General features: G+C 42.8%; 1 protein-coding gene across 1 annotated transcript; it reads right to left on the bottom strand.

Annotated features, from left to right (window-relative positions):
* Positions 1-6,371: 6,371 nt before the first annotated feature.
* LOC108034140 (V-type proton ATPase 116 kDa subunit a 1) lies at positions 6,372-11,802 on the bottom strand. The gene is made up of 4 exons (XM_017108934.2): positions 11,709-11,802; positions 7,183-9,382; positions 6,652-6,823; positions 6,372-6,593 (listed from the first exon to the last, which is right to left on the bottom strand). Exons 2-4 carry the CDS (start codon positions 9,359-9,361, stop codon positions 6,500-6,502), a joined length of 2,445 nt encoding a protein of 814 aa, XP_016964423.1. The 5' UTR covers positions 9,362-9,382; positions 11,709-11,802; the 3' UTR covers positions 6,372-6,499.
* Positions 11,803-13,611: the final 1,809 nt, after the last annotated feature.

Here is a 13,611-nt window from a genome sequence, read left to right as displayed (position 1 = left end):
CATTTTTATTAAATTTAATTCAAAATTCTTAAAAATATAAAAATTTATATGCCCAATATTATAAGATAAAATGTCAAAAAGCCCCAAAGCTATAATTTGTTTCACATTATTTCCCACCAATTATCCGATCGTTCCTATGACAGCTATATGATATAGTCGTCCGATTTTAATAAAATTTCATTCGAAATTCAGAACTAATTAAAAAATGTTATTTTCAAGCTTATAAGGTTATATGTTAAAAACACGAAAGATATAATTTTTATTTCATGTTGTCCTACTAATTTTCCGATCGTTCCTATGGCAGCTATATGATATAGTCGTCCAATTTTGATAAAATTTAATTCGAAATTCAAAACCAAATAAAAAATGTTATTTCCAAGCGTAGGAGGTTATAAGTTAAAAAACACCGAAGATATAATTTTTCAATATTATTTTACCACTAATTTTCCGATTGTTCCTATGGGAGCTATATGATATAGTCGTCCGATTTTGATAAAATGTATATCCAAGCTTAGAAAGGTATGTGTTAAAAAACACGATAGTTCCTATGTGAGCTATAAGATATAGTTGTCCGATCCGGCTGGTTCCGTCTTATATACTACCTGCAATAGAAAAAAGACTTTTGGGAAATTTTCAGCCCGATAGCTTTTAAACTGAGAGACTAGTTTGCGTAGAAACGGACGGACAGACGAACGGACAGATGGACGGACTGACGGACATGGCTAGATCGACTCGTCTTGTGACGCTTTGCCTAATTTGTAGATCGTCCACCTTTCGAATTAACTCATTATAATGTTAAAACATCGGCATCTGCCGGTGCGAAATAGATCCTGGCATTCGTCATAATTTGTTTGCGCAACTCGGAAAAACTTGTCGGTAACTAAAACAATATGCCATTTATCAATAGCCCATTTTTCAAATCAGCGGACCCACCCCATCGGTCCGCTGATTTGAACTAAAAACATTTATCAACATCCCCTTTGCGGTGCCCACTTTCGGGAGCTGCCATCGGCCATAATACGTATACGTGACAGCAACTGGAAATGGAAAAGCCATTCCCAACGCCTCTTGGCGACAAATTCTTTGCAGACATCTAAGCATTTAACAATTTGCGACCACGCCCACGCCCACGCTGGTTCTCCCACTTTTGGCTGCCGGCCATTGCATTTCTCAGAAAACTAAAAAATAAGCAAAAGCCAAAAAATTATTTTAAACCGCATTTTGGGGCTCGGTTTTCTTGCTTCTTTTCTGGCAAATAAAAATGTTCTTTGTGCCTCCTGTTGTGCCTCGTGTCCAGGCTCGTGCTACTGACAGCTGCAAAATTTGTGCGCTCTTGTTCATTTGTTTGACTGCCCATTGTGGCCGTCCATGTGTCTGCGTGGGCCAGTGTTTGGTGTGTGAGCTTGTTTGTTGTTATGCCAAAAATTGAACACACAAAGCAATTGCTATGCAACATTTGTGCAGACGTGGCCCAGAGTCGCAAAAAGCCCCAAAACTCGAAAAAAGTAAAATCCAAATAAAATTGCTGTACAATTGCACGAGTACAAAGGCCTTCCCTGTGTGAGTGTGCTGGATCGTTTAATAGTTTTATTGCTAGCCACAAGCGTTCTTGATACTCAGTAAAAGAGGTTTTTCCCGACTGATCCGTGGTTAGAGGAAATTACAGCCCCAGAAAACCATACTGGATTGGGAAGCCATAAAACAATAAAATATTATTCGATTTGTTGGATTTAAAAACTCTTGAAGTACTGAAATTCTAATTATTATATTATATTATAATAAATTTATGTCAAGTAGTATCTACTAAAGACAGGCTAACATAACATCAATATGCCTCTCGAAATATCTGAAGTCGACCGATTCACAAACCCACTTATGTATTCCTCTAGAAGAGGTATTTCTCCGACGACCCTTTAGGCGCACGCCAAATTTTGATACAAACATTCTTGGCTGGCACATTCGTTAGTTGTCATGTCATGCGGTCAATTGTTTATTGTTAACATGGTCAATTCAACGCCACCCATTCGCCAGTCCTGCGGTACACACCCGCATATATATTTCTGAAAATATAAAATTACTTGGCTTTCTTCGACGCTGCTCGAGAATGTATATCTTGAGCAATTTGTGGCTTTGGCTCGGCTGTCAGCACAGTTCGCAGTCGGAGACGAACTAATCCATTTTCAGCTGGCTGTCAGGGCCCAGTTGATGGACGGAGGTTGAGGCTCTCGACCGAGGAACAAGACCTTCACACTTTAAGACCACCGGAGTGCAGCTGGCTGGCGTTGCAGTTCTGGCTAATTAGGAATTATATTTCAGTGCGGTCTCGGATGAATGTGCGTCAAGTGCTAAATTTGCTAATGCACTTTGCTGCTCCCACTGACAGCCGAAAAGGAAGCTGGGCCTTCAACCGTGGGCGGCGGGTGTCCTTTATGGTCCGACAAAAGACGGGCCACCGCACAGAGCGGACCGACTTCATCAACAACAAAGCTGGCGCCTCGAGCGCAGATTTCAATGCGTTTCAAGCATAAAATAAATGTCCACTAAAAATGTCCCTGGCATTGTTGTTGCTGTCCTTGGGGCGTGGCAGCAGTGGGCGGCCGACCAGAGAACGAAAAAAAAGATGATGGGCGAGGGCTTAGAGGCGATTTGAGCACTGAAAAAAACGGGAAAATGTTGAGAATTTTGAAATATATATGGTTACAGTGAACGATACTTCTTGCGCAATTTAAATTAAAAAAGAAACGGAAGCATTGAACAACGAATGGGTACTTTAGGATATCAATCAGGAACACTTCAGTGTTTTTTCGCCAGTCTATTTGTTTCAGATATTTTAAAAGTAAATAATTATATAAAAATAAAATGGAAAAACAAAGATATTAAAGATATTTTAAGAATAATTGAATTATATTAAAATAGAATGTAAAAAAAATGGATTCTGACCTTTAAAATTGTTTATTTAAAATTAATATACCTTTTTCCACTCGTTAAAAAATTCCACCTATCTTAAATGGTTTCTCTGTGTGCCAACCCAGTTCTCGTACATGTCTCAAGGACATGTTCATGGCTGACTGCCTCGGAGTTCTCGCTGAACTGAACTGGACTGAGCTGGCCCAAATCGCTGCAAGTGCTTTTAAGTCGTTGTCAAATGCAAAGAGCACAATAATTCAAATTTATGACGCGCAATTGTGCTCACACACTTTTCCTGGCCCACCGCCGCTGCCCCGCGGCCCTCGATTCGTCCTTTTCGGAGGCATAAATAAAGGAAAACTTGGAACGTGCGTCCAGCTGAGTGGGCGGTGGCTCGTCATGGAGTATGTAAATTTAGTGGCCCAGAGCAGGGGAAAAGAAGCGTAAAAATTCTATAATTTGTGGCTCTCTCACTGAACAATTATTTCATTCCTTCGTCGTCCGGTTCGGTTCTTCTGGAAACTGGCATTCTGGGATAGGTGAGGCTGCAAGAAAGTGAAGCTGTTGGAAAATTATCTGCTTTTGATTTACGGACTTTGTTGGACGGTGTCGTAAAATCTGGCAGGGCCTACGCCGGGTAATTCGGATTCGGTGATTTGGCCCTGGCTTTTGTGGCAAGTGATAATAAAAGTGGGACACCAAAAAGTTGATCCTGATTTGAGCTCGTGCTTTGATTTTCGCTGGTTATAAAAGCGTCAGTGCTTGAGGGAAATAAATCCGTAATGAAAACAGAGAACTAGCTGAGTTATTGGCTGAACATTCCGTTCGTTTTATATCAGGCCAACAAATTGCATATTTATTTAATTGCTTCAAATGAATCCCGAAATAAAAGATACACTTTCCACACGGGCAGGAAGCAAAAAATGCATGGAAACAATAAAAATTACGTTTAGTTTTGTTATGGTATTCAATTAGGCTACCAGTAGCTGCATATGCCACAGGAAAAAACTTAATAAATTTGAAAGAAAATATGCAGAGATGAACCATTAAAAAGCAATATCTATGGTTGCATCTGGGGCGAGATACGAACTATTATTTCGATTTCGAATGTGTTTGCGGATTTATAAACAAATCCCATTGCAAATCAACGACACCGAACAAAGGCAGTTTGATTTATATTTGTGCTGCTGCAGCAGGCGCAAAAAATCAAACGACAACTGCCAAAAAAGAATCTAGTAACGCCAAAGGAAACTTCAAAAACAAAATGAAAATAAGTGCGCTGGGCAAATAAATTAAAACAAATGCACATCAGCACATGCCGCAGTTGTTCGGCGCAAAAAGTGGAGGCCGCACAGAAGCCAGCACAAACATTGATTAATACGAGGCCAAATGCATTAGGCCAGCTCACATAATTTACGACCGACCGCCTATGCATGCACAAACATTTATTTGTTTAATGTATTTTGCAGCCATATTTATATGCCGATCGCCTGGACGGCGGTGGCAGCTACTGCCGTTGTTGTTTTCTGGCATTTGTTTCCGATGCCAATGCCGATGCTGATGTCGCTGCCGATACGCGGCGTATGCGTAATTCGAATGTCCTATTTTCGCAACGAGTGCGACGGCAGCACGAAACTTGACCAGAATGTCAGCTGCACAAACAAGGCTAAACCATCGATGATGCCTCCTGGCCAGAACTCCCGAAAAGACCCTGGGTGGCAGATGGTTGATAGCTTTTTGCGGCACACTCTATCTGGGTTGCCCCAGAAATCGCTGGCTATTTTCGGTCTACTGGCTCGAAAAATGGGTCGGTGTCAATGAAATTCTATGCTCATGGAATTTCCGCCCGGCGTTTAGGTAGGTAAATTAATATAGTATGAAAATATTTGAGGCTTAGAACTGTAAATGTAGTTCTATAAACATTTTATTCACTACCCTAACTATATCTCAGTTAACTTTGTATTTTATCCGCACTTGATTCGCAATTAAAATATGTTCTTTCTTAATGTGTGGGCATACTATTTATAATGCCAATCATTTAACTAAATTCGTTTGAGTCGATCAATCATCTACCTAAAGGCCTAAGCTAGTGCTAGGGTATTGGAAGGTCCCATCCCGAAAGTACAGGTGCTTCTTGTTCTTTTAGCCGCCCTGTTGTTTGGTCGTTGGGAAAATAGCATTTGACATGCGGGCTCAAAGCGTTTGGCAGCCAGTTTGAATTCCTATTTGCATTGCGTGTGTTTTGGCTGGATCGCCCGTCCCCCTCCGGTGCACCTAACCACTGCCCATTGCCTGTTGTCAACACCCCAGCGTTCGCGAAAATATTTTTGGCCAGAGTGAAATGGCGGCGACAACGACAACGAAAACCCGAAAAGGATACACACGAGAACACGTTCAATTTTGCCAGCAAGCAATAGGCAATAAACACAAAAAGCAACCAATTGAGTTCGAATGCAAATATTTGGAAGCGCGTAGAGGGCAGCCCAGGAGCAACAACAGCACCAGAAAGGCTCGCCGGAGCCGAAAGTACCAAAGGCTAGCGTCCAAAATTGAAATTGAAAAGAATTTCGCGCCATTTAACAGGTTTATACCAAGCAAGCTTCCATCGCACATAGAAAAGTTCAAAGGGCTTGGCGTTTTATTTAAATCGAATCAAGGCTTTAAAAGTGACTGTTGGGTTGGCTTTATTGCCCATAACTGTTATTGGCTTTCGTTATTAAAGGTCTTTTTTCCAAGTGCCAGCTAACATTTCTCGGATCAGTCTTTACCGAGTTTAAATATGGCAACTGGCATTTTAAGACATAAATGTAGCAGGGACTTTGATAGGGACTCGGAAAACCAGCCCCTAACAAAGCAAAGGGTAACTTTTTCTTACGAAAAAATCTCTTTTGTTTGTAAATTATTTCATGAAACAAAGTGTAAACAAGTTGATGCATTTAGTATAAGTTTTCTCAAAAAATACCTTTAAAAATTTGAGACCGTTTTTGTAATAGCCGTAGTCCTAAAAGCTTATTACTATTTTCTATATCTTTTATTTCGTTTGACCTACTCGCTTGCGTCAATCGACAGAATCACATTGAGATACAATCTAACACTTGTCAATGTTTGATGTGAGTTGCCATACTATTATTATTTAAATTGTCCAGTGTGCAATTTCACAACCCAATGCCCAATGGACAGTCGAACTGACAACATAATTTCAGCATATGACAACTTTTCTAATGAGAAAAAACGCACACACTCACATGAGAGAAAACTTTCTTTTGAGGATATCAAGCAGCTTGCTTTGAGATTGTCTCGAGTATGTGCAGTCTGTGTGGGAATGTGCAGACTAAGTGTGTGTAGTAGAGGTTGTCTGCAGATGTCACATGGGTGACCAAAGCAAAACTGTCAGAAGGCGTATGCCAAACATTTGTCGGTGGCCGACAAAACCAGAAATGAGCCTGAAAGAGAGAAACACTAGGTTCTGTATGCATATCAAACGAAATTTATTTTCCCGTGAAAAACGAACGAAACCGAACGAAGTAACGGAAAATGCTCTGGGAAGTGCGTCCTGCGCTCTGTCTTTGTCCTTTTACCTCTGCCAACCGCTCTAGTCTTCCTCGCTGGCGTCCAGAATGGTCTTGAAGGCAAACGGCTCAAAGGCGTAACCAGCGCCCTCGTAGAACTTGCTCATGAACTCCACCCTAGAAAAAACGCAGGTTAGGCCGGATCCGAAAAAGTGGTTCATTAATCCAGTCTCACCAATGCAAGCGCAGTGTGTGCAGGAAGGCTGAGAGCCCCTCGATGAGGACCAGGATGCCAACTGTGAGCAGCGCCCAGGCTCCAAAGAACACATAGATGAGAACGCCGCCGACGTAGCTATGGTACTTGAAGCCCATGGAGAACACCATGCTCCACAGCACTTCGGAGAGCTCTGAAATAGGGGATTACAAATATTAGGTAATGTATTTTTCAAGGGCAACTTTATTTAAAACCCTTTCACAATTGTAGATATTTATTTCTTAATTTTATCACCCTTTAATAATTGATAATATTTGCAAGGTGTATAAACGAAGGCGTCAATAATAAGCTCATTTTGATTTTTTTTTGAAACCCTTGGGCGTTGCCCATATAGAAATATCTTTTTTTGTTTAAGCATAGTTTTTAAACCGAAATCAGAATAAATTTTATAGTTTTAAGAAATAAGTTAAATTGGAAGATTCACACCGAACTAAAATCAACATTAAAAAAGTTCTTAAATTTAAAATGTAGTATCAAGATGAATAAACTTACGTGCGTGAGCCAGGGACAAGGCCCACAGTCGGAGGTACGAGGCCGTGTGGGAAACCGTGCTCAGGACATACTCAATGGTGTGGATGGCCTGGTGGATGAAGATCTCGCCCATGGCGTCGTCGTCGCCGTGACCCTCGCCTCCGCCACCCTCCGGCTTTGGTGGCGGTGCTCCGTGCATTTTGCGCTTGAACATGATGTACAGGGGCTTGCCCAAGAGCATCCAGGGGATGCAGATGACGGCAATGATGACGAAGACCTGCTGCAGGGACTTCTGACCCTCAAACATGAACTCCTTGCAGGGCTCCGGTGTGTCCTGACTTCCTTGCAGAATCATGTTGATGAACAGGATCAGGATGGAAGGAGCACAGGCCGGCGAAAGAGGTCCCTCGACGGTGTCGTTGTAGGTTAGCCACTTGAAGAACATCATGAAGACCATGTACCCGAACAGCAGGAGAAGGAACAGAACTTGGGGCAGAAACTCCAGGAAAATACTGGCATACTTCTTGTAGTAGACAAAGTTAACCACCGACATGGAGACTCCGAAGATCATGTGAATAACGCCCACAATGATGGACAGCTTCATCTTGAAAGTGTTCAGGAAGATGATCTTGTTATCGGCCAGCTGCCAAATGGGATCCATGCCAAGAGGATATGTCTTGTAGACAGTATCGTTGGGCCGCAGAGTTATGTACTTAAGATTTTCATCCTCGACCGTTTCCTTTGTGTAGTTCATGTGCCAACCGGAACCAAAAATATTCATGGACTTTGAGAACACATCGTTGTATATAAATCCAGTGTAAATGGAGAAGAGGCCCATTAGGAAGATGATGTATCGGCCGCCGAAGAATATGTTGAAGATCTCCTCCTTGATCGAGGCCAGCTGCTTCTCCTTGATGATCAGCCAGGAGGCGAATAGCAAGAGGATCAGGCCGTGACCCAGATCTCCAAACATCACGGCGAAAAGAAAGGGGAATGTGATGCAGGCGTATAGGGCAGGATTCACTTCCCTGTAAGAAGCCATGCCGTAGGAGTCCACCAGGTTCTGGAAGCCGCTGGTGAACTTATTGGTCCTCGTGTAAGTCGGGGGCATTTCGTTCGTCTCGATCACATTCATGAACGCCGGAATGGAACTCTCCGAGATTTTGGAGGCCCGAGCTAGGGCATTCTGGACAGTGGTTATGTCATTGGTGGGCACCCAACCCTCGCCAATCAGGCACTTGCCCGTCACATCGGGATTGAAGAAGTTCAGGATGTGGTAGATGGCCTTCATTTTGCGCACCATAATCGACCAGCGTGGCAAATGCTTGGAAGCCGAGTTCAAGACTCGGCTGCGGTGATCGGCACTCTGGCTGAGGACCAGCTTGAGGTCCTCCAGACGGACATTCACATCCTTTATCATATCCATTCGCTCCGCATGCGAGCTGGGACAGGGGTAAACGGCGGCATGGTAGCCCGTGCAGACCTTCTTGATCCTCTGCTTCAGCTGCTCTCCCTGGAAGAAAGCCACAAAGACGGTCTTCAGCACCGGTCGACCGGTCTCCTCGTCGTCCACCAGCCCATCGATGTCGGCTCTTCGCAGGAAGATGTTTCCCCTGGAGATGCGCCACAGCATCCGCTCGAAGCTGAAGAATCTCTCGAGCTTGATCACACCAGCCACGAAGGCCAGTTGGCCCCTTTGAGCTGCTCCCTGCAAATTCGCCGGATCCTCGGGGTCCAGCTTTCGGTTTATGTCGAGGTTAATGACTTCCTGGTCCGAGAAGAATCCCTCTGTGTTCTCCAGCACGTACTTGAGTTCCTGCATGTGCCGGAAGTTGGCATCCAAGCTAGCCCCGTTGGCGGACATTTCGCGAAGTTCGTTGTCGGTCTTCTCCAGCTGGGCCTCGAGGTCGACGGCCTCGCGGGGATTGGGGGCACTCGGCTCCTCCTCCGGCTTGAGAAGCGGCAACTTCACCTCGTCCTTCTTCATCTCGGACTCCACGTACCGCAGGCGCCGCTCCATGTCGTCACATCGCCGCACCTCGGTGACGTACTTCCTCTGGAAAGCACTGACCTCGTCGTTCAGATCGCGGAACTGGACACATCCGCTCTCGCCCAGCTCGGCGATGGAGGCGTAGGCCGCCTCCGGCTGGATGAACAGCTGGCACAGGGCCATCTGCTCGCTGCGGAACATATCACCCATGTTTTTATCGAGGGTCTATCACTGAAAAAAGGGGAAAAACCATTAAGTTATGAATAATGTTCGCCTAACGTGTTTCTCTAATTGTGTGTTTGTTTGTCACTTATTGGCACATAAATATTCAACTCGTTATTGCGCTTATGGTTAATTTATTTGCAAATAAAAGTAGGCTTTTACAGCTACATTAAACATTTTTATTGTTAAGTGAGGCATGTGATCAATAGTCACCGAAATTTCCAGTTGTGATAGAGAGGGTCGTAACTTACGAAATTTGGTTATAACAAGTGTAACAACTATAAGGCACTTAAAAGTAACTGGAAAACTAGAATGAGGACGGAGTTTAATATGCATAATTCAATAGTTCCACGAAGAACCATTTTGGGTTTTTTTGACACTGCCTGTCACACATTACTAATCAGTTAGGATAATGAGTTGTTTTGACGAGCTTTAATGGTCGAAGGGCTTCAACATTGTTGATCCAACTGACGCACGATGTTTATAGTCGGTCCACTTCAATGCAGTCCCTGCCAATGTCGCAATCAATCACCTAAGTGGAACTCAACAATTCGGAACAGAACAGCACCCAACGAAGATTAGATTAGAGGTCGCCTCGTCTATCGAGATCGTTCCGCTGGTTATCTACTGGCATTCGGGCGCTATCTGGAGTGGGCGTAGAGCGCTGAGCGCATTAATAATTTGAAATTATTAACAATTACCGGCAATCACTTGGTTTATAAATAAGCCCCGAAAGTCTTTTATTGCATTGAGCGCTCATTACCCGCCCAGGACCTGTGCAGTGTCTTCTGATAACCGTTTTGGGCTGGCCAGATTGTGGATATTTATGGTTAGACCACTGGCTGGTCGAGATTTCGCCACGCCTGTCTGGCCATAAAACGTGATTGACTCTCGCTCTCGACTGGCTGATAAAAAGACGCGCAGTCTGTGGCCTCACTTAGCTATTTTTTGATAGTTTCGACTTGTGCAGATACGAGAGATTCGATTTACAGCGGCGGGAAGTGGGTATCTATTCCGAGTTGTGGAATTGAATGGAATGCTTGTTGATTTCTTAATTGCTTCATAAATTGAAAGGTCGTTTGGGAGTTGCGTAACAGGTTCCAATAGTTTTAGATTAATGGCACTAGCTGGTGAATGATTGCGTAAATCAAGCAACTGTTTTACATATTAAAGAGCTAGGCTGTGTGTAATACTGTTTAAGTAAATAAATGCTTAAAGAAGTGTATTTAAGTTAATGGGAAATAATAAAAAGTAATAAAATTATGTGCTCTGGGTATGCAAACCAGTTATCGACGTGATTTAAATTATACTTTTCAGGGATTGTAATAGGTAAGGGCAAATCAAGCTGGACTATTGAACTTTATTTACAAGCACTGGTCAACACATCCCTTCAGTCTGCACAAGCGGTTTATAGAACCGATAAGGTGCAACTGACTGGGCTTTGCTGATGGCCATCTGTGGATAAATCAGTGCAAGTCCGAGCTTATCGGCTCCAGTTTCGTACATCAGTCTTAGCCATAAATCTGCACAGACCAGACAATTGCCTTTAAGTTGGCCATAAATCTTCGGGGCAAAACTCACGCAAATGTCTGATTATCGGATGGCCAAAGCCCAAGCCCATCGCCCATTCCCAGTTGTATTTCCCGCTGGTTTATGTCCGCAATTACGGGTTCACTGGGGATTGCGCTTCGGATTGCAGGCGGTGCTACGGGGCTCATTAAGAAATCCGTTCGTGGCCGTAAAAATATTATCGAAGCCGCAATCGGCTGTGTGGCAAATTTCAACTTGACGTTTGAGTGGCTCGGTTTTGTTCGCCCCACATGATCCATCACGTGCTCTGACGTCACACAGGCAATTATGGCACCAAATAGCGCAAATAAACCATTTATAGTTCCATACTAGTGTCAGGCAAATGAAAATCGAAGTTTAATGCATGTTAGCGAGTGATTATCGGAAACCAATAAAGATAGCTTATCACCGAAGAAATTACCATTAGGGCTAATGCAATTTTGAATAATTACGTGAGGAGTAGTTGGTCTCGAGAGTTCCTTTCCGAACTGAACATTAATTTACGGCTAGTTAGTGCTTATCTCGAACAACATTGATAACCTCGCGATGTTAACCCTAAGGGAGCTGATGATAAGTGTGTGTGCCAAGAAGCGGCACGGGAACTATGAGCACGCGCATTAGTAGCAAGATTGCCTACGTGGCGTATGAGTCCCAAAGTAGCCGTTTTATTTATCACAAGTTGCTCAAAAATAAACTATAGGGCTAATTAACGCTCTAGCGTTCGCAAATGATTCAAGGATACTCTCGCTTTGGATCCGACACTTACACTAGAGCAGGAAAATTCGAAGTTCCTAGTGGGAGTTACTAAAATTTCGCGACCTGCCACCTCAGAGGTGCAGAAAGAACTGTGCGATCGCCTTAGACCCCTTGAGCTGTATGGCCAATTAGACTGGGGCTAATCTAAAATGTGCACCCATACACTCGCCAAACGCGGGACAAAATACCATGGGAGAGAGCTCCCTAATCTTTGTGCCTACACTTTTTATCACACGCTCGGAACCACTTTGCGATTGTGGCCAACAGCCGTTCATAGAATGGTGGTAACCTGGCTGGCTTATCGCCGGTGAGAGGCGGTAATCGGCGAGTAACCGAAGCACAATTATGCCAGCCCACTCCCCGGTTGCTGGTCCCTTTTCTTGTGGCTATTTTCCAACGCATTATCAATGATTGAGTGTAAGCACGAGTTGGTCAGAACCCCGCCGGCCAACACCCAACAATTCCATTACCTGATTGACACTATTCGAGCGGGTCCCCTGTGTTGCAACATTGTGACACCCGCTGATATGGCCTGCCACGCTGCACAGTTTATTAAGGCACCACCGGGTGACGGACGGAGTGCTCAATCCATCATCGCGTATTGGCAGTCGAACAAAAGGTGATAACCCCACTGGCTGAATGAGGCATTAAGGAACTGACTGTTGGAGAATGAGCTGATTTAAGATACTGCATTTTAATTAACGCTCTATGAGATATGCAGTATTTAGTAAACGCTTTATAAAATGTAGAAGGGGTATATTTGGACAAGGAAACATACCTTTTCTTATTTTAGTTTTGTCGAATTCGGTTTGACTTTTATACCATTTTGTATGCAACGTCGACATCTTTTAAGTAATATTTTAAAGTCATCCCCATGTAAATAAAATAAGAATATTAAAAAAATACTTCTTTAGTGCAAGTCGCGTGTAACATACTATACATATCCGTATGAACATTGATATCTCAGAAACTTTACGAGCCATAGAGTTGAAAATTCGAATTTATTATTATTGTTAGCATCAACCTTTAAGCGAATTCTATTTTTCGAATTCGACAGTTATTAAAAAGTTATTGATACATAATACACCTTCAGAGACGTTTGTCACAGAGTTGATAAATACATCCGAGAATATAGATTTAATTAGTAAAGAACAAATGTTATGAAAAGACCTTATGTAGTTTTTATCTTGAAGTTGTTGTTCTGTACATTTTTATTTTGCAGCCATTTGATAGACTGCAGCGACCCATTCCCAAAAGACTGTAACCTTAATAATTCAGTAGCAAAAAAACTTGTAGACCTTTCTTCAATTATTTTATTTCGCTTTCCTTTTTTTGATTGTTTCCGTACTTTAATAAAGCCTTAAGTGAAACACACATCCTTTACTTCAAACTTCTCGGAGCAAACTTCAATAATTTTCCCGGGGTTTAACCTGCTTATCTCCAAAAGCAACCACCCACCTGTGTAATATGCGGGGATTACTCAAAGATTTCTGCCAAGACGTGTGAAGGGAAGGCTGCCCGGCAGCCTTATGTATGCTCAATTGGTATTAACCGAGACTCAAGTGCTTTGTTTATCAGGCCTGTTCTATGAAAACCGTCTTCAGTTGGTCGGGCTTATCTTGAGTCACGTGCCCCAGTTGGAATGGCAACGTTTGATTACCGAAGCACATGATTCATTAGAAATTATTCGCAAATTCACTCTCCATTTTAGGGCCCATAAATCTCATTTAGAAATATATATATATGAGTTATTAAACCCAAAAGGAATATTTTAACTGAAAGTCCGATTTCAAAAATTTGTCACAATAAGTACTTTTGAGAGCTGAAATCATTGCTAAAGTTTTAAAAGTCAAATAAGCGGTGAAGGAATATCTTATCTAAAATCGCTTCCCATTAGATGTAAACAATTTTAG

The sequence above is a fragment of the Drosophila biarmipes genome, chromosome 2L (assembly GCF_025231255.1).
Source record: "Drosophila biarmipes strain raj3 chromosome 2L, RU_DBia_V1.1, whole genome shotgun sequence".
NCBI classification, from domain to species: Eukaryota; Metazoa; Arthropoda; class Insecta; order Diptera; family Drosophilidae; genus Drosophila; species Drosophila biarmipes.
The sequence above is the reverse complement of the archived record's forward strand: the minus strand, read 5'-3'. Positions and strand labels throughout refer to the sequence as shown.

Bases quoted from the DNA above. Each gene is read 5' to 3' on its own strand.
- LOC108034140 (XM_017108934.2), bottom strand. From the start codon at position 9,361: ATGGGTGATATGTTCCGCAGCGAGCAGATGGCCCTGTGCCAGCTGTTC. The intron at 6,824-7,182 runs GTAAGTTTATTC...CCCCTATTTCAG, and splicing joins CTTGTCCCTGGCTCACGCAC to AGCTCTCCGAAGTGCTGTGG. The intron at 6,594-6,651 runs GTGAGACTGGAT...CGTTTTTTCTAG, and splicing joins CACACACTGCGCTTGCATTG to GGTGGAGTTCATGAGCAAGT.